We start from the raw sequence: 19,749 nt of genomic DNA on the forward strand, positions 1-19,749 counted from the left end.
TTGGTTCCCAGGGAATGGTGGGGAGCGGTTCCTCGCGGCATGGGGATACCTGGCCCAGCTCAGGGGTGATGCCCGTGGCAACCTGACGGGGTTCCAGTTATCGGGGTGCCCTCCTTGATGTGAGCCCCCCCAGGACTAGGGCTTCACCTAGGACAGGTACTGGGTGGCCACTGGGGCCTGTCAGTGTGGGACACGCAGCTGGAGGCTGCACCTCTGCAGCAGGGGTGAGCAGGCATGGCCAAGGGGAGGGCAGCTGCTGACTGGTCTGGGGGCACGAAGGGGAGGTCTCTGGGCCTTAGCCGTTGGGCGGCTGGAGCCAACAATGGCCCTGAACTCCCATGAGCTCCAGCGCTGTCCAGTGGCTGTCGTGTGGGGGTCTCCTCCCTGCAGCCTACATGGATGGGCCCTGACCGAGGCTCCCAGCACCCACGACATCTGCAGTGAGGAAGAGAACCCTGGCTCTGCCTTCCTGATGTCGGGGGAGGGGAGTTGGGGGCGCCTGGCTTCTGAGGGTGTGTGGGACCCACAGAGAAGGGCAGGAAGGAGACCCTCCAGTGGGTCTGGTGTCCACCTGCCCCGCTCGCCTGGTCAGGGCACGTGGTGTTCCAGGGTTCCAGGAGGTTCGGGAGGGAGCTGGCACAGGTGGGGTGGAGCCCTGGACAGCCCTCGGCTGCACCTGTTCTCTGGGGATGCGCTTGGCTCCTGAGGTTCAGGCTTTTCTATGTAAAGTTCACCATTCTTTCAGAAATTAGACTCATTCCCCCATGACCAGGGATGTGTCGGCGGGTGGGGGTGCAGCCGAGGTGCTGGAGGAGATACCCCCACCCCTCAGCCTGGTTGGGCCTCCAGGGCCTGCCTGCAGCTTCACCTTAACCATACACAGGTTGTGCGAATGGCAGCTTTTATTGGGAGCTGGGGGCTTGCCCTGTCAGACCAGCACACTAGGAATGGACTCAACATAAAATGACCGCTCAGACCCTCCCAGAGACCGTGCCCTTCCCAGCACGACTAAGCCAATTTTTACATGCCTACTGCAGCCCCTCTTGCCAGGTACCACCACCCACCCACGCGACGTGTCTGCCTGACCCGGGTGGGGGCCCCTGGCAGGCCTCCAGGTATCACCACCCGCCCGCGCGAGCGTGTCTGCCTGACCCGGGTGGGGGCCCCCGGCAGGCCTCCAGGTACCACCACCCGCCCGCCCGAGCGTGTCTGCCTGACCCGGGTGGGCGCCCCCTGCAGGCCTCCAGGTACCACCACCCGCCCGCCCGAGTGTGTCTGCCTGACCCGGGTGGGTGCCCCCCGGCAGGCCTCCAGGTACCACCACCTGCCCGCCCGAGTGTGTCTGCCTGACCCGGGTGGGGGCCCCCAGCAGGCCTCCAGGGCCTTGTTTTTGTTAAGGCAGTTGAGTTTTGCATTCTGGTTCAGGCCAGCTCCCAGGGCCTCAGGACAACTACAGCCCACAGTCTGACCCCACAAGGCCAAACCAGCTCTGACTAGGTCCTGGGCCTTCCCAACCTTCTCTTCTGCTCTGAGCCAGGGGAGACCCTGGCTACAAGTCGGTACAAAGTGCAAAAAATCCAGCTCTTCCTGTATTTGCTTATTTAAAAAAGAAAAGTGAACGGAACCTTGCGGCCCACGCCTTTGCTGCCCTTGGGTCCTGGTGGCGCCGGTGGTCACGACCCCTGGCTCCCACAGGCACAGGCCGCACTCCTTAAGACCTTATTGCTGTGCTTGGGGCCTGGGCTGGGGGTGACCAGGTCCATCCTGTCCTCCTAAGGCCTTGCTCAGGGTCAGGTAGGAAAGACGAAAGTTGGGTCTGACTGGCTCCAGCCACCAGTTTCACCAATGCAGCATTTATTTTTAAGTTAAATTAAATTAAAAAATTGCATCACCAGGTAGTTTTCTTGATTAAGGATTCAGCCTGACCAAGGGCTGGCCGTGGCCGGGCGACAGCAGCGTCACACGGGCCCGTTCAAGGCAGCGCCCTCTGGCGGGGTGTCTGTCTCCCTGCGGGAATGGGAGCAGGGTTGGAACTGCCGGGGCCTGCGTCCAGCCCCACCGTGCCCTCCTTGCCCAGTCTGCTCACCTGTCCTTTGTCACTGTCCCCAGGTCAGCCGCCACTGCTGGGGCCGCTGTGGTGACCATCACAGCCACTGCGGAAGAGACTGTTGGGGCAGCCACAGCTGGGGCCCTGGTTATCTCCACGGGTGCAGGGCAGGTGGGGTCTGGCGGTCTGCTGTCGACACACTGGGTCCTGTGTGACAGACGTGGGCTCTGGTCAACGCCAGCCAACCTCTGGTGCATGAGGACAGCAGGGGGGAGGTCCAGAAGTGGCCTGGGAGCACTGACTGTGGCACCTTCCTGCTCCTGCCCTCGGGAGGTGGCCCCGGTGCTATGCCCAGCCAGGCAGCTGCGCCACCCAATTTGCCAATGTCAGGATAAGCGGACCTCCAGCCCCCACCAGAGCGCACTTGGTCATCTCTGAGGGCCTGGGCTACTTCTGTGAGCTCAACTCAGTGGGGACCTGCTGGCATTTAGGGGGTCTGCTCTGGGAGTGGTCAGGCACCCAAAGGTGCAGGCTAGCCACCACCAGCAAGCCGGGGCGTCTGGCCTGCTGTAGGACAAGGACACGAAACGTGCGGCACAGGGAGGGGCTCACCGCCAGGTCGGCTGTGGTTCTGTGCAGTTGCCTGTGGGAGAAGGGATCTGCTTTATGGAACTGAGCTGAGCTGTTCTTGAAATACTTGGGAGAGGACAAAGGCTCAGGAACTCCAGGGGTTCCCAGCCCACTCGGGCGCCTCCTGCACTCTGGACCCAAGGAACTGTGGCCCGGGTCCCTGTCACCGTTTCACTGACCCAGCGTCAAGGGAGAATGGGCCTCACTCGCCTCCCCTGGGCTGTCGGTGGCCACACAGGCCATGCCCTGTCGGGCTTCTGGAACATGGGCTCTAAGCCTGGGTCCCACGCCAAGTGGCATGCCCAGGTTGTGAGAATGTGAGCCCAGGCTGGACTGCTGGCCAGGACGTGTCCAGCTGGGTGATGAGCATGAAGGCTGGCTGGGGAGACCCCTGTAGCTCCAGTACCACAGGAGGGGCACGGAGAGTAAGCAGGGCCTTCCCCACCCACGAGGGCAGGGTCACACTAGGTGACAGGCACCCTTGCACCTCTTCTAGACCCTTCCAGACCTCAGCCAGGTGCACTCAGGGACGATGGCTCAAGAGCCCACAGGTGCCGTTCGCCAGCATGGATGCAGTGTTTTCCCTGGTGCCTATGTGGCTGACACCTCGTGGTCTGTGGGGTCCAGGACAGACAGATGTCCTCACTCAGCCTGCCAGGTACACCTCCCCACCCCGTCAGCCCCCAGTCTCACTGTCTCTGACCCTGACACCCACCTCAGCCAACCTGCCCTCCTGCAAACCACTTCCTGTCCCCGGCACCCAGCTCCTGCTGCTCACCCACCCTCTGCCTACAAGGCCAGGAGGGATCGGTCTCTGATGGATCCCAGGGGCCTTGTATCAGGGACCAGCAGGCCCCAGCCTCTGCGCCCCCACAGGTTGGCTCTTGGGCAGGATTGGCCTCTGCCCACCTGTGAAGCTGCCCCCAGCTCCCAGTTGAGGTTTGGGTGCCATAGCATGGTCCTCAGATGCTGTGTGTTCCCTGCTCCAAGCTCAAGGGGTATCTCCTAGGTGTCTGGGTTAAGGGGTCGGTAAGATCGTGCCTGGGCAAGCCCACCAGACAGCCTGCTGGACAATGAAGTCAAAGACCATGGGGTGCTCCTCCCCCCACCATCCAGGGGAACCCCAGGTTCTGGATGGTTCAGCCCAACCTGAACCCCCAGAGCTGGGCTTGTCCTTGGCAGTCAGGGCTTCTCTGGTGGGAGCTGTCTCCTGCACCACTCCACTGCAGTGTGTGTGTGTCACTCCCTAGAGCCACGTGTGCAGCTCACAGGCCACCAGGCGGCAGGCAGAGCCTCAGCTCGCCCCCAGGGGAGCCAAGAGCTAGGGATGAGCCAGCTGCCCGCAGCCTGGAAACCACCCATGTGCACTCAGGGGCCCTGGGCGGGCTTGCCACACCCCTGCACACCTGCCAACAGCAGCCGCCTCTGTTCTGGGCAGTAAGGAGGTCTCCCAGCCAGGGCCCATGCTCATGGCTTCCACGGCGCCGATCGCCTTCTGCTGCTTGTGCTCGCCGCTGGAGCCCGAGGAGCTGCTGTCAGAGGCCGTCAGGGGGGCCTTCCCGGGGATACACACCTTCCAGGCGCACGGGGACGCCGGGCTGACTGCAGCGAACAAAGAGAGGCCTTCAACACTGGCGAGGGCAGCGGTGCAATCCCCCAGACTGGTGTGGGTCCGTGTGTGGCACCTGCCGTGGGTGTTGCCGCACACATGGGGCCGGCAGGACGGGCTCTCATACCTGGTGTGCCCACCCCACAGGGCGGCAGCCATGCTCTGTTCTCAGAGGAAGCAGGGACTCAGAGGGGCCCCTCTGCCTCTGTGGCCCTGCCACAGGCACCTTCAAGCCCAAAGGACCCCAACACTGGAACGGAAGTGTGCATGTGCCGATGGCCTGTCCACACGCTCCTCACCAGAACCCTAATGCTGCTGTCCAAGATGCAGGCTGCACACCTGGCCGTGAGCCTGGACAGACCAATGGCTTGCTGCCCTTCCTGTGCGTCCCCCGGGCTGGGGGAGTCGCCCTAGTTGCACATGGCTGCTCCAGCCTCAAGTGCACACAAATCCCGTATCGTCACGGTGACGTGGTCACATCTGGGGCCTCGGCTGCCTCCTCCCTGTCCCCACGGTGTGGCCGGCCTGGGCGAGGCTAGGACCCCTGCTGGAGCTGCTCCTACTCACAGGCTTGCTCCTGGCCCTGGCCCTTGCCACCCTCAGCACGGCTGTGGTTCGTGTCCACGGGAGAGCTGCAAAGAGGACGAGGACAGGCTGAGCCCTGAGGGACGCGGCTGCCTGACCTCAGCCATGCTCCAGGGCGACCCCTGAACACGTCTGTTACCAGCAGAAAGGCTGGAAGTCAGCAAACTTGGCCCAGCCTTTCTCCTCCGGAGCTGCGGCGCTGGCTGCCCACACGCTGGAACCCACGTCTCGCGCCACTCCTGGGGCCGTGGGCTCATCGAACACTGCCATCCACGCTGCACCTGCTGGAGGGACGCAGCGGTCAAGGGTGGATTCACTGTGTGCCTTCTGATGTGGAGCTCAGGCAGGCACTCGTGGGCAAACCCTCCTCTGGCTTCCCGCACCGACATTCGGGTTGTGGCGGCGGCTGCACACCCTGCCCCATCCGTCCTGATCCAGGACTGAACGGCTAAGGTGGGGCAGCTGGCCAGGCACCACTGCCCCTTCCCTGGCCTCATCCTGGCTTGGTCACACAGCTCTCCACGTGGCCGGAGGGCTAGGCACCACCCCTAGGACCGAGGTGAGCAAGGGTCTCCCGAGGTGGGATGTGTGGGGTGGGCTGTGCTGCTGTGACGGCTGCGCTCGGGGACGGCCAGGCTGTGCAGGAGACAAACCTCCCCGATGGGAACTGGGGAGGGGCCGGCATGGTGGCGTAGCGGGTGAGGCCGCTGGCTGCAGTGCCAGCATCCCATACGGGCACCAGTTCGAGTCCGGCTGCTCCACTTCTTGTCCAGCTCTCTGCTGTGGCCCGGGAGGGCAGTGGAGGATGGCCCAAGTGCTTGGGCCCTGCACCCGCATGGGAGACCAGGAGAAGCACCTGGCTCCTGGCTTCGGATCAGCTCAGCTCTGGCCATTGTGGCCAGTTGGGGAGTGAACCAGTGGATAGAAGACCTCTCTCTCTCTCTCTGCCTCTCTCTCTGTGTAACTCTGACATTCAAATAAATGAATTTTTTTTTTTTTTTTTTTTTTTGGCCAGGAAGAGTTAGACAGTGAGAGAGGGAGACACACAGAGAGTTACAGACAGTGAGAGATAGAGAGAAAGGTCTTCCTTCCGTTGGTTCACTCCCCTAATGGCCGCTACAGCCGGCGCTGTGCCGATCCGAAGCCAGGAACCAGGTGCTTCATCCTGGTCTCCCATGCGAGTGCAGGGACCCAAGCACTTAGGCCATCCTCCACTGCCCTCCTGGGCCACAGCAGAGAGCTGGACTGGAAGAGGAGCAACCGGGACTAGAACCCGGCACCAATATGGGATGCCGGCGCCACAGGTGGAGGATTAGCCAAGTGAGCCACAGCATCAGCCCCTCAAATAAATAAATTAATTAAAAAAAAAAAAAAAAAAGAAACTGGGTAGCTGTCAGCTATGGCTGAGGTGAGTAAGTGCGGCCCATCCAGCACAGCTGGGAGAGCCGCTCCCTCCGGCAGTGTCTGCACGGAGCCAAGTGCAGGTGGCTGCAGGCTCCAGGCCACAGCCCACCCGAGACCCATTCATGCCCATGAAATCCCTGCAAAGCACAGGCCAGGACATCATGTCCTGTCCCCAACACCCCCGCCCCCGCCCACCCAGCTCCCAGCACTACCTTCTGAGTCACCCTGCAGGGGGAGGCCTTTGTTCTGCGCAGGGGCCGGGGCCGAGGCGGTGCCTGCCGCAGGCGCGTCCCCTTCCACCTTCCTCTCTCGGCCTCTGTGCTCCAGCTCATTCTTGGAGCAGCTGTCTGTGGCGTGGGGGGCACCAAACCTGGAGGACACGCAGTGACATGCTTGGTGCCCAGGATGGACAGCGGACACTGGAGAGCCAGTGACGGCCCCGCCTCCACGGGAAGGGTCCCGTGCCTCTGCAGGCCCCCGAGCTCCCCTGGAGCCAGCGTGAGCAACACAGCAGGGCGACTGCACCCCTCAGCACAGGCCCCGGGGGATGGAAGGGCCCCACACCTGGCTCTGGCCATCACCCGAGTGGCACCGCGAGTCTCTTGATCCTCCCAGATGTCCTCCTCGTCGTCGTCATCAAAGGGCTGGATGCGGTCTCCACAGCAGGCCTCAAACAGAGCCGCGCTGGGCTGCAAGGCAGAACGCGGAGGCTGGCTTCTGGGAGGTGGGAGGCCCTGGCTCCACGCGGTTTCTAGAGGCCTTGGCTCAAGGACACAGAACCTCTAGCTGGTGGGAGGGCAGGGTGGGAAGGCAAGGAAGGCGGCGCCGTCCCGGACTCCCGAGGAGGGGCACGTCCAGCCCTGGCTCAGGGCTCCCCGTGGCCCCCATCTGCCTCTCACCAGCCAGGGACACACCTAGCCGTCTGGGCACATGCGCACTCACACTGTCCTCCTCAGCGTCGATGCTGAAGTTGATCCCTGCAATCCTGTCGAACGGGGCGCTGCAAGAGCAAGGGGAACCCGTTAGCCTGCTTCCAGCCTCATGGGGCTGGGTGTCATTTGCTGTCCCCTTAGGGGCCCAGGGCAGGACCACGGGGAGCTGACTCCAGGGACCTGAGTGGCACAGGAAATCATGCCTCGGCCCGGGGGTCTGGCTGGACTCACCTGATGTTGTCGTCTTGGTCTGCAAACTCCTCATCGTTGAAGCCGAACTGATCCACAAAGTTGGCGGTCATCTGTTGTATCTGGTACTCGGAGAAGGCCTGGGAGGTCAGGGCCCGTCAGGAGCAGCCTGAGACCTGAGGCTGCTCCTGGGCAAGCCAGCCTCTGGCTGTTCAGGAGCTTCCTTCCAGCACAGTGGGTTCTGGGTTCTGATGTTCAGAGATTCCAGGCAAACTCGTGTGTGTGCACTGTGCACCCCAATAGTCTCTTCAAGGTAAAGTGACTCTGGGGGTCTCCCCCAGATCCTCCTCTCCCCGACATGTGCTGGGGGAGGAGCCACCTCTCCCCTACACTAGCGAGACGCCACCAGGCCATGCCTAGAGGATGGAGCGCTGCTGCCCGGCAGGGTGCAGAGTGCCGGCCACGCCCTCACCTGCTGAAGGGACAGCTCGTTAGGGAAAGCGCCCTCAATGTCCTCGTCCTCGCTTGAGGAGTGAAGGTGGTGAGTGCCCACCTAAAACAGGCCAGACAGGGTGGGCATGTGAGCCACTGGCACCCCAGACCACACCCAGCACGGCCCAGTGCCCCAGAGATCTGGCCTAGTCCAGCCTGGTGCTTGTCAGATCTCTGGGCATGGAAGGAGGTGCCCAGGTGAGGTCAAGGCTGAGGGAACGCCCAGGCTCCCCAGGGCAGTAACAGCTCCTGATGAGGGAGGGAGGGGGCCGTGCTCCGGACACGGACAGCGGCCGCACCACTCTCCGGGGCACATGTGGGCACGTGCACGTGAGGCAGGTGCGGAGGCGTGGCCCAGTGCAGAGCTGCCTTCATGCCTCCCTCAGCCTGAGCTGCAGGGGGAGGTGTTCTAGGCCGTGGCCGTGGGCGCAGCCGAGCCCCTCACCAGATCCACGGTATTCCTGCGGTTGGTCTCCACCAGTGTCTCCTCCACAAAGCTCTCCCAGCGGCCGCGGCAGTCCGCAGGGAGCCCTGCAAAGCAAATGCTGCCAGGTGAGCCCTTGGGGACCCCAAGCGGGCGCCCAGGAGTCCCGACAGGGCTGTGCTGCTGCGGTCAGCGGTCAGCCCGCCTGGAGGCCCAGCGCAGTGCCTGGTGACAGGAAGGAGGCCACCGTCCCGGGAGCCCTGGGGCCTCGGGGCCGCTGAGGCTAGAGCCATCGTCCTGAGAGCTTGGCAGGCACAGTTCCGAGTTGACTGAGGAATCCCGAGCAGAACCTGCCAGCACCTGACTCCTGCACCACACCTGGCAGGCCTGGCAGCAGCCCAGACACCAGCAGGCCAGTGCAGGTCTTCCCGAGATGGAGCCCCGGAGACGCATGGTCTGCGGTGAGGAAGATCAGGCGAAGAGCTCCCGGCCTGCCCCTCCCCTCCTCACTCACCATCCTAGCAGCCTGCCTTGGCTCCCACCCCATCCCATTTGCTTTGCCCCTCCAGTAGCACAGGGCCCTCCCTGGCCTGTACCTATGTCAGCCACACACGCAGTACAACTGACTTAGCCTGCTGTGCCAAGGCTTGCCCTGGGCCAGGCAGCACCCACACGACCCCTACAGCAGTGAGACTCCCCTCTCCTCCAGGGGGAAATGCAGTCCCAGAATGAGGGCCAGGTCCCCAGACAGAACCCCCTGTCTGTCCCGCCCAAGGCCCCGCCCCCTGTCTGTCCCACCCAAGGCCCCGCCCCTGTCTGTCCCGCCCAAGGCCCCGCCCCCTGTCTGTCCCGCCCAAGGCCCCGCCCCCTGTCTGTCCCACCCAAGGCCCTGCCCCTGTCTGTCCCGCCCAAGGCCCTGCCCCCGTCTGTCCCGCCCAAGGCCCCGCCCCCTGTCTGTCCCGCCCAAGGCCCTGCCCCTGTCTGTCTCGCCCAAGGCCCCGCCCCCTGTCTGTCCCGCCCAAGGCCCCGCCCCCTGTCTGTCTTGCCCAAGGCCCCGTCTGGGTACAGCAGGTGTGACGGCTGCCTGCCAGCAAACTGGCCATCTTGGCCTCAAGGTGCCATCCACCCACACACACCCTACTTCCTGGCTTCTCCAGTCACCCCACGCAGGTTTGCCAGGGTCCTCTTGTTCAGGAAGGCCAAACCGGACCTCCCCTGATCAGCTCAGACAAGGCTCATGGCACGTGACCATGACCACAACCACACCATGTGCCAAGGACTGGAAGACACGGGCACAGCGGCCTGGAGGGCACACAGGAGGGTACCTGGGGCAGCCACCGGCACAGGCTGAGGGCAGGAGCAGGACCTGGCCGGGGGAGGGCCCTGCGCTGGGGGCTGCTCTGCTCAGGTCCCAGGATGGGGCTGCCCACCTACACCAGGCTCGGGCACTGCCTACTGCTATGGAATGAGACGCAACTCTCTCCCTTGGCTCCACCGAGATTTGTGCCTGAGATTACAGCAAAGCTGAAATGGGGCCAGGACTGTGGCGTCAGGCAGGACTCTGGTGGTCCATGAGCTGAAAATCAGCCTCGCTGCCCGCGGTCTGAGCACCAATGCAGGACCACAAACTGCACGCTGTGCTCAGACACACCCAGGCCCCAGGCCCACCCCAAGCAGAAGGCCAGACGACGAGGAGGCTGCGTGGCCCCTCCCCGTCAGGGTTTCCCCCTGTGAAGGGGCAGGGGCTCCAGTGGGCTCACCTCGGATGACCTCGCTGATGTGTGTCTGCACAGGGCCCCGCTCCAGGTTCTGCACCACGGCATTGGCGATGCGCGTGAGGTGGCCCATGTTCCCACGCCGCATGCCACCTGCTGCCCTGAAAGCACAGGCACCACCAGATGGCCGCCCCGCCCCGTCCTTGCTAGCCGCCTGCCCCTGCTCAGTGCCACCCTGCAGCCCTGCCTCCAGATGCCTGTGTGCAGACAGCACCTGCAGGTCCCTGTCCATCTCAGCACCGTGGAGCGCCGCTGACACTGACCGTGCCCGACTCCCACCGTGGAGCGCCGCTGACACTGACCGTGCCCGACTCCCACTGTGGAGCGCTGACACTGACCGTGCCCACCGTGCAGCGCTGACACTGACCGTACCCGACTCCCACCGTGGAGCGCCGCTGACACTGACCGTGCCCGACTCCCACCGTGGAGCGCCGCTGACACTGACCGTGCCCGACTCCCACCGTGGAGCGCCGCTGACACTGACCGTGCCCGACTCCCACCGTGGAGCGCCGCTGACACTGACCGTGCCCACCGTGGAGTGCTGACACTGACCGTGCCCGACTCCCACCGTGCAGTGCTGACACTGACCGTGCCCGACTCCCACCGTGGAGTGCTGACACTGACCGTGCCCGACTCCCACCGTGGAGCGCCGCTGACACTGACCGTGCCCGACTCCCACCGTGGAGCGCTGACACTGACCGTGCCCACCGTGGAGTGCTGACACTGACCGTGCCCGACTCCCACCGTGGAGCGCCGCTGACACTGACCGTGCCCGACTCCCACCGTGCAGTGCTGACACTGACCGTGCCCGACTCCCACCGTGGAGCGCTGACACTGACCGTGCCCACCGTGGAGCGCTGACACTGACCGTGCCCGACTCCCACCGTGGAGCGCTGCTGACACTGACCGTGCCCGACTCCCACCGTGGAGCGCCGCTGACACTGACCGTGCCCGACTCCCACCGTGGAGCGCTGACACTGACCGTGCCCACCGTGCAGCGCTGACACTGACCGTGCCCGACTCCCACCGTGCAGTGCTGACACTGACCGTGCCCGACTCCCACCGTGGAGTGCTGACACTGACCGTGCCCGACTCCCACCGTGGAGTGCTGACACTGACCGTGCCCGACTCCCACCGTGGAGCGCCGCTGACACTGACCGTGCCCGACTCCCACCGTGGAGTGCTGACACTGACCGTGCCCGACTCCCACCGTGGAGCGCCGCTGACACTGACCGTGCCCGACTCCCACCGTGGAGCGCTGACACTGACCGTGCCCGACTCCCACCGTGGAGCGCTGCTGACACTGACCGTGCCCGACTCCCGGGCTGCAGGACTGAGAGAGTCCACACAGTGTCGGCCCAGATGCCACTGGACGCGGCAGCAGAGCAGGAATGGAGCCCAAGCCTGAGGACTCAGCCCACGTGGGGAACAGTCCGTGCTTGTCCCACAAGCAGGTCCAGGTGACAGGTCCCACAGCAGCACTCAGACCCCTTCGGGCTCCCATGAGCCCCTCCCCACACTCCCAGAGCCCAACGGCTCCCAGCAGGACAGCACATGGGTGGGGGCAGACATGGACTCTGATACAGGACAACAGGCAGGACGAGCTTCCTGCCCAGAGGGGCACTCAGTTCAATGGAAGACGCGCAAAGACTGACACAATGCACGCCTGTGAGTAAGTGGTAACGGACTGAGTCCAGGTTCCTGGGGAAGTTCAAGTATGGATGTGGGACCTCAAGCACACAAGGCCAGCGCAAGATAGGGGCAAGCAGACCCTGGTGTGGGCAGACACCGGCGTGGGCTCTCAGAAGCAGAGACTGTCGCCTGCCTGCCCCTTCCTGACCCTGTTCTGTGCCCTCCCTCCCGGCCAGCTCTGAAGCCCAGCAGCAGGGAGGGCTCTTACTGTGTGTGGTCGTTGGCTTCCCACGCCTCCAGGATTCTCTGGACCAGGCAGCACTTCTGGAACAGCTGGGGAGACAGGTGCTGAGTGAGGTCTGCACCCCCCCGCCCCCGGACATCAGCACTGCGGACCCTGTGGGTAGGACATCCTCACAGGCCAGCTTCTGGGTCCCTGCCCAGGGCCTCAACAGGCTCACAGCGCTGAATGCCCTGAAAGTGAAGAGCAGCAGAGACGACACGCTCTGTCCTCCAGCCTTCGGGAAAGCCCCTGCCCTGCCCCTTTCTCGGAGTCCAGAAGGGCCGCCTGGAGCCGCCAGCATTCTCCCTGGCCTCCCGGCGAACACAGGCTCTACTGTTCCCTTTCCTTTCCGACTTGTCTATTTGAAAGGCAGGGTTACACAGAGAGATGGAGATCTTCCGTCTGCTGAGGCGCTCCATCCAGGTCTCCCACATGGGTGCAGGGGCCCAAGCACCTGGCCATCTTCTGCTGCTCTCCCATGCACATTAGTAGAGACCTGGATTGGAAGTGGAGCAGCCGGGACTCAAACCAGCATGCATATGCCATCACAGGTGGCAGCCTTGCCCAGTGCACCACTATACTGGCTCCTCTCCTGTTTCTTCTACCTGGGAAGTTTATCCTGGACCCGAACTTGCATCCATATCCACCTATGGCCTCACTGTCAATGAAGGCCCCCTGCTGGCCTGCACAGCCCCTGAAGGCCCTGTCCCGTTCCATGGCTCTGATCACCAACAGCGCCCACCTGCCAGCTGCTTCTCCCCAGCAGTCACTGTACGTCACACTGGACCCCATGCAGGGGTGACCCTGAGGGGCTCGCACACAGAGTGCCAGGGCCCCTGTCAGAGGCAAGCAGGGCTGAGGGCTTCCAGACACTCAAGCCCCACTGTCAGGAGGCATCTGAAACGAGATCCAGGGCCCCTGCCAAGTCTCTGCCCTCCATCAGCTGTGCAGTCTGCATGGCAGCCACAGGGGGGTTCTGACATTCCTGGGGGGGAGGGGGAGAGAGAGGAGGGAGGGGTCTGAGACATTCCTGGGGGGGAGGGGGAGAGAGAGGAGGGAGGGGTCTGAGACATTCCCGGGGGGGAGGGGGAGAGAGAGAGAAGGAGGGAGGGAGGGAGGGAGGGGTCTGAGACATTCCTGGGGGGGAGGGGGAGAGAGAGAGAAGGAGGGAGGGAGGGAGGGAGGGGTCTGAGACATTCCTGGGGGGGAGGGGGAGAGAGAGAGAAGGAGGGAGGGAGGGAGGGAGGGGTCTGAGACATTCCTGGGGGGAGGGGGAGAGAGAGGAGGGAGGGAGGGAGGGGTCTGAGACATTGAGGGGGGAGAGAGAGAGAGAAAAGGAGGGAGGGAGGGAGGGAGATCTTCAATCTGCTGGTTTACTCCCCAAATGGATGCAACAGCCAGGGCTGGGCTGGGCCAAAGCCAGGAGCCAGGAGCCAGGAGCCACTTTTAGATTTCCCATGTGGGTGCAGGGGCTCAAGCAGTTGGGTCATTTTTCATTGCTTTCCCAGGCACGTTAACAGCTAGAAGTTGAGCAGCTGGGACTCGAATTGGTACCCATACAAGATACTGCATGGCAGGCAGTGGCTTAACTTGCTGTGCCACAACACTGGCCCTCCACCTCATTTTTTTTTTTTTTGACAGGCAGAGTGGACAGTGAGAGAGTCACAGAGAGAAAGGTCTTCCTTTTTTCTGTTGGTTCACCCCACAATGGCCGCTGCGGCCGGCACACCGCACTGATCTGAAGCCAGGAGCCAGGTGCTTCTCCTGGTCTCCCATGTGGGTGCAGGGCCCAAGCACTTGGGCCATCCTCCACTGCCTTCCCGGGCCACAGCGGAGAGCTGGCCTGGAAGAGGAGCAACTGGGACAGAATCCGGCGCCCTGACCAGGACTAGAACCCGGTGTGCCGGCGCCGCAGGCGGAGGGTTAGCCAGCCTATTGAGCTGTGGCACCACATTTTTAAAAGTAACTTTTAACTTATTTGACAAGAGTGACAGAAAGAGCTCCCCAAGGCCTGCAACTGCCAGGGCTGGGCTGGGCTAAGTCAGGAGCCTGGGACCTAATCTAAGTCTCCCCAGACTGGCAGGGACCCAAGTCCTTCAGCTCTCTGCTGCCTCCCAAGGTGTGCATTAGCGGGGCTGGAATCAAATCCAGGCATTCAGACCAGGATGACGGGGACTTGACTGCTGGCTAACCACCGCCCCCAACACTTTCCAAAGGTCCAAAATCCCAGAAGTTTCTCATGAGACTGTGACGTTTCTCATTCCTTGCTTTTTCCATGTTCATGATCCTAACCCTGGACTGAGCCAGGAGACACTGGCTCTGTCCCAGACACAGTGAGGCTGAGAGGAGCGGATTTCTTGGCCAGCGACTGGACGACGACTCCTCTGTGGCTGCAGCCAGCACCAGGCAAGACCACACTGATGCAGCCACTGCCTCTCCTCTTGCCTCCCATCACCTTCCCTGTCACTGGACCTGCGGCCTAGCACACGAGTATCTGGTTGCCATTCAGTGTCCTTGTGGACAAGAGGAATGCAGCCTTGCCCATCCCGTGTGCGGGCCAGGAGACAGCGAGTGCCCACAGTGTGGATGCAGACTGCTCACCCATCAACCCCAACGTCAACACTGTTTGTGTGGGATGCTGGCCTGGACTCACATGGGTCACCATGGTGTTCTCAGGGAGGCTGGTGGTGGGCTGGGGGGTCTCCAGATCTCTGACCGCATTTCCATCCCCACGCGGAGGCTCCTCCTTGTTTTCAGGTCCACTGGCTCCTGCAGCAGCATGGGAGAGAATAGCGGCGACACAGAGCTCCACTTGGAAGTGCAGAAAGTTATTCCAGGTGTACTTGAAGAACAAGTCCTGGGCAAACAGAGGGCACAAGACAGGTCTCAGACTGGCTTCTCCCCACAGCTGAGTCACAGAAAGGGGAGTCGCCCCAGCCCATTACTGCCTAGCTCCTCACACATCCGGTCTCTGCGCCAGCCAGGGAGGAGTTTGGGGGCATTTGTGGCATAGTGGGTAAAGCCGGCGCCTGCAGTGCCAGTTTCCCATATGGGCTCCGGTTCAAGTCTTGGCTGCTCCACTTCCTATCCAGCTCTCTGCTATGGCCTGGGAAAGCAGCAGAAGATGGCCCAAGTCCTTCAGCCCCTGCACCCATGTGGGAGACTCGGAAGAAGCTCCTGGCTCCTGGCTTCGGATCGGTGCAGCTCCAGCTATTGTAGCCAACTGGGGAGTGAACCAGCGGATGGAAGACCTCTCTCTCTCTCTCTCTCTCTCTCTCTGCCTCTCCTTTTCTCTTCGTGTAACTCTGACTTTCAAATAAATAAATACGTTTTTTTAAAAAAGAGAAACATGAGGAAACTATAAGAAATCCTTATAAAACATTATTTAAATGAATTGTTTAAAATTATATTTTATTCAGTTGAGGGGCAAAGATACACACACACATACACACACACATAGGTCCCACATCCAAACGCCTGCAAGAACAGGGACTAGGTGAGACAAAACCAGGAGCAGAGAACATGGTCCAGGCCTGTCATGTGGACAGCAGGGACCCAAGCACTTGAGCCATCACCACTGTCTCCCAGAGTCTGTGTTCGTAAGAAGATGGAAAGCAGGAGCTGGAGCCAGAAATCGAACCCAGGTACTAGGGTGTAGGATGTGGGTGTCCTGACTGGTGGCTTACACGAGGCCAAAATGCCACCTCGGTTTTTAAAGACATTCCCGGGCACTCCGATATGGGATGTGGGTGTCTGAGGCAGCATCTTCACTGCGGTCCAAATACCACCCTTACAGCTTTGTCTTTTTTCAAAAATTATTTATTTTTATTTACCTGGAAGACAAGAGACACACCAAGAGACAGAGATGGCAATATCTGTTGTCCACTGGATTACTCCCCAATGCCTGCAACAGCTAGGGCTGTGCTAGGTTGAAGCCGGGCGCCTGGGATCCACAGAGGTGGCAAGGACCAGAGCTCTTAGGCCATCATGGCTGCCTCTCAGGATGCACGCGAGGAAACCAGAATGAGAAGCGGAGCTGGAAACTGAATCTAGGCGCTCCAATGTGGGGTACAGGCTTCCCGGGGCACCCTGACCTCTGGACCAAGTGACTGCCTCCGATTTTGTCTGGTCCATGAGTTCCTACAAGTGTTGCTAAACTCTCGACATATGGGGGCTCCGTCAGGACGCGTTGTTTGTGGACACTGGAATATTCCCCAGAGCAGCCAGACCCAAGCAGCGTGGGCTGATGCCAGCGAGTCTCTCCCGGCAGACAACAGGGGCTGTCCCCTGCCTCCACACACCCTCTTCAAACCTGCCCGAGTCTCCGACCCGCTAACCTGGCAGGGAGGAGGTGCGCCTACTGCCACCTCACACACCAGGGGCCACGGCAACCTCTGTCTCAGCCACGTGCTGGCCACGTGGAGAAGGAGGGTGTGCAGGGTGAGAGATGGGATAGGATGCTCCTTCAGGAACACGGTCCCTTTTCTGCCTGTGTGGCTGAGTCACCCTGAAGGTTCATTACATAACCTCATCTGAAACATGGGGTCACCACAACCTCTCCACGGGCAAAGGCCAGAGCAGGTGGCTTCCCTGGTGAATTGTCTACCATCTAAAGGGGAATAACACCAGTCCTCGAACTCTGCCCAGCAACTGGTCAGGAGCTGGGGGTGGTGGTGAGGGAGGGGCACAGCAGGGAAAGCATCTGTCTGTGGGGCTGGCAACTCTGTGGTGTGGGCACTGGTTAGAGTCCTGGCTGCTCCGCTTCCATCCAGCTCCCTGCTGATGTGCTTGGGAAACAGAAGAGGCTCAAGTACTTGGGCCTCTGCACCCTCATGGGAGATCCAAGCTTCTGGCTTCTGGCTTCGGCCTGGCCCAGCCCCAGTCGTTGCGATCATCTGGGAACTGAATCGGCAGGTGGAAGATCTCTCTGTGTGTTTCTTCCTCTAACTCTGCCTTTCAAATAAATAAATAAATCTTTGGGACAAAATTGAACAGGAGGGAACATTCCTGATTCATTCCGTGGAGCCCTGATACCAATGCCAGACAGGACAGTAAAACTGCAGAGCCAATGCTGTGGTGGTATAGTGGGTAAAGCTGCTGCCTGCAGTGCCAGAATCCCATATGGGCACCGGTTCGAGTCCCAGCTGCTCCACTTTCAATCCAGCTCCCTGCGCTAAGGGCCTGGGGAAGCAGCAGAAGATGGCCCAAGTGCTCGGGCCTCTGCACCCGCGTGGGAGATCTGGAGGAAGCTCCTGGTTTTGCCTTGGCCCAGCTCCAGCCATTGCAGCCATTTGGGGAATGAACCAGTGGATGGAAGACCTCTCTGTGTCTCTGTCTCTCTCTATCTCCGCCCTTCAAATAAACAAATAAACCTTTAAAAAAAGGAAAACTGCAGACACAATACTCCTTAAGAGAACTGAGGCAAAAGATTGACGAGGCAAATTCAGCAGCGTGTTAATGCACATACCATGCCAAGGCAGGATTTATTCCTGGAATGAAAGGGTGGTTCAACCAAGGAAAATCACTCAATGTAACACACGAGAATTAAGGACAAAATGCCAACGATCATCTCAATTTATAAAGAAAAAGCATTCAACAACATTTAACTTCCCTAAAAAAAATTCGATAAATTAGGAAAAGAAGAAAAATTCTATTATATTATAAAATTAGAAAGGCATCTATAAAAATCCCACAGCTAACAATACACTCAGTGTTTAAAGATGAAAATCTCCTCCTCCAAGATCAGGAACAAAGCAAGGGTGCCCGTTCTGACCTCTTCTATTAAAACAGTACTGGAGGTTCTAGGCAGACACTTAGGAAAGAGAAAGAAATAAAAGGCATCTAAATTGGAAGGGAGGGGGGCCGGTGCCGTGGCTCACTTGGTTAATCCTCTGCCTGTGGTGCCAGCATCCCATATGGGCGCCGGGCTCTAGTCCCGATTGCTTCTCTTCCAGGCCAGCTCTCTGCTGTGGCCTGGGAGGGAAGTGGAGGATGGCCCAAGTGCTTGGGCTCTGCACCCTCATGGGAGACCAGGAGGAAGCACCTGGCTCCTGGCTTCAGAATGGCATAGCTCTGGCCATAGCAGCCATTTGGGGGGTGAACCAACGGAAGGAAGACCTTTCTGTCTCTCTCTCTCTTTCTCACTGTCTAACTCTATCTGTCAAATAAATAAAATAAAATAAATTGGAAGGGAGAAGTAAAATCCCATTTTCCAATGATATGATCTTACACTTTGACATCTCTGAAGATTTCACATCAATTGGAAAGCTAATACCCAGCAGTTATAGGATACAAAATCAATACATGCAAATCAGTTGCATTTCTATACACAAGCAATGAACAATCACAAAAGAAAATTAAGAAAAACAAACTTCAGTCAGGTACACAAAGTACCACATGTTCTCACTTATATGCTGCTTAAAAGTTACCTCACCCAAGTTCAGAGTAGAGCAGTGGTGACCAGAGCCTGGGAGGGGTGTGGGAGAGGGACAGAACAGAGGGTGGGTCACCTGCACCAGGTGCAGCTGGACAGGAAAATGACTTTCAATGTTTTATAGCAAAGGAAAAGAAGTTAATCATATATTGAAATTGCTAGTAGAGGCAACTCTGGCTTCTAATACAAACAATGAGAAATGTCTGAGATGATGGATATGCCAATCATCCTGACTTAATCATTACTCATTATAAAAATGTCACACTTTACTCCACTTACTATGTGTCAACTTAAAAACACACATATTTTACAACGCAAATTTCATTATGTTTGAAATGTAAAATATTACAATTTATGAAAATATTGAACATTTTCAATAAATTTAAAATGTACAACAGCATTCAAAAAGTTAAAATTCTTGTGGGCCAGCATTGTGCCACAGCCACTGTCTGGAACGCTGAAGTCCCATATGGGCACTGGTTCGAGTCCCACTTATGATCCAGCTCCCTGTTACTGCATCTGGGAAGGCAGTGGAACATGGCTGAAGTACCTGGGCCGTGGCTACCCACGTGGGAGACCCAGATGGAGTTTCAGGCTCCTGACTTCAGCCTGGCCCAGCCTTGGTTGTGAACCAGAAGATGTAAGATTTCTTTCTCTGTCATTCTGCTTTTCTTTTCTTTTTTTCCTTTTCTTAAAGATTTATTTTATTTATTTGAAAGGCAGAGAGAGAGAGAGAGAGAGAGAGAGAGAGAGAGAGAGAGAATCTTCCATCTGCTGGTTCACTCCACAGATGGCTGCAAATGCCAGGGTTGGGCCAGGACAAAGTCAGGAGCCAGGAGCTTCTTCTTGATCTCTCACTTGGGTGCAGGGGCCCAAGCACTTGGACCATCTGCTGCTGCTTTCCTAAGGCACATAAGCAGGGAGTTAAATTGGAAGTAGAGCAGCCAGGACTTGAACTGGCCCAATATGGCATGCCAGTGTGATAGGCAAGTGGCTTTACCAGCTATGCCACAATGCTGGGTCCCATTCTGCCTTTCAAGTAAAATAAATCCTTTTTTTTTTTTTTTAAGATTTATTCATTTACTAAAAGGTAGAGTTATGGGGGGGGCAGAGAGAGAGAGAGAGAGAGAGAGAGAGAGAGAGATATCTTTCATTTGTTAGCTCACTCCCCAAATGGCTGCAATGGCCAGGGCTGGGCCAGGCTGAAGCCAGGAGCCAGGAGATTCTTCTGAGTCTCTCACATGGGTGCAGGAGCCCAAGTACTTGGGCCATCTTTCACTGCTTTTCCAGGTACGTTAGCAGGAAGCTGGATCA

The 19,749-nt window shown here is 59.5% G+C and overlaps 1 protein-coding gene across 10 annotated transcripts in view; it reads right to left on the reverse strand.

Annotated features, from left to right (window-relative positions):
• PPP6R2 (protein phosphatase 6 regulatory subunit 2) overlaps positions 1-19,749 on the reverse strand; it is a 98,424-nt gene that overhangs the window by 1,518 nt on the left and 77,157 nt on the right. For 5 of the 10 annotated variants that reach the window (XM_062202625.1, XM_062202619.1, XM_062202626.1 and 2 more), the window contains 14 exons: positions 14,656-14,859; positions 11,988-12,052; positions 10,073-10,188; positions 8,334-8,419; positions 7,869-7,949; positions 7,439-7,536; positions 7,218-7,275; positions 6,840-6,964; positions 6,488-6,645; positions 5,011-5,155; positions 4,854-4,918; positions 4,084-4,279; positions 2,087-2,254; positions 1,838-2,007 (listed from right to left, as the gene is read on the reverse strand). In XM_062202625.1, coding sequence (XP_062058609.1) covers positions 1,959-2,007; positions 2,087-2,254; positions 4,084-4,279; positions 4,854-4,918; positions 5,011-5,155; positions 6,488-6,645; positions 6,840-6,964; positions 7,218-7,275; positions 7,439-7,536; positions 7,869-7,949; positions 8,334-8,419; positions 10,073-10,188; positions 11,988-12,052; positions 14,656-14,859 — 1,614 coding nt within the window. In that variant the 3' untranslated portion in view covers positions 1,838-1,958. Of the gene's footprint in view, positions 1-1,837; positions 2,008-2,086; positions 2,255-4,083; positions 4,280-4,853; positions 4,919-5,010; positions 5,156-6,487; positions 6,646-6,839; positions 6,965-7,217; positions 7,276-7,438; positions 7,537-7,868; positions 7,950-8,333; positions 8,420-10,072; positions 10,189-11,987; positions 12,053-14,655; positions 14,860-19,749 lie in introns of those variants that run through there. The other 5 variants (XM_062202621.1, XM_062202622.1, XM_062202627.1 and 2 more) reach the window with 5 other exon arrangements.

Source organism: Lepus europaeus, chromosome 10, assembly GCF_033115175.1.
Source record: "Lepus europaeus isolate LE1 chromosome 10, mLepTim1.pri, whole genome shotgun sequence".
Classification (NCBI taxonomy): Eukaryota; Metazoa; Chordata; class Mammalia; order Lagomorpha; family Leporidae; genus Lepus; species Lepus europaeus.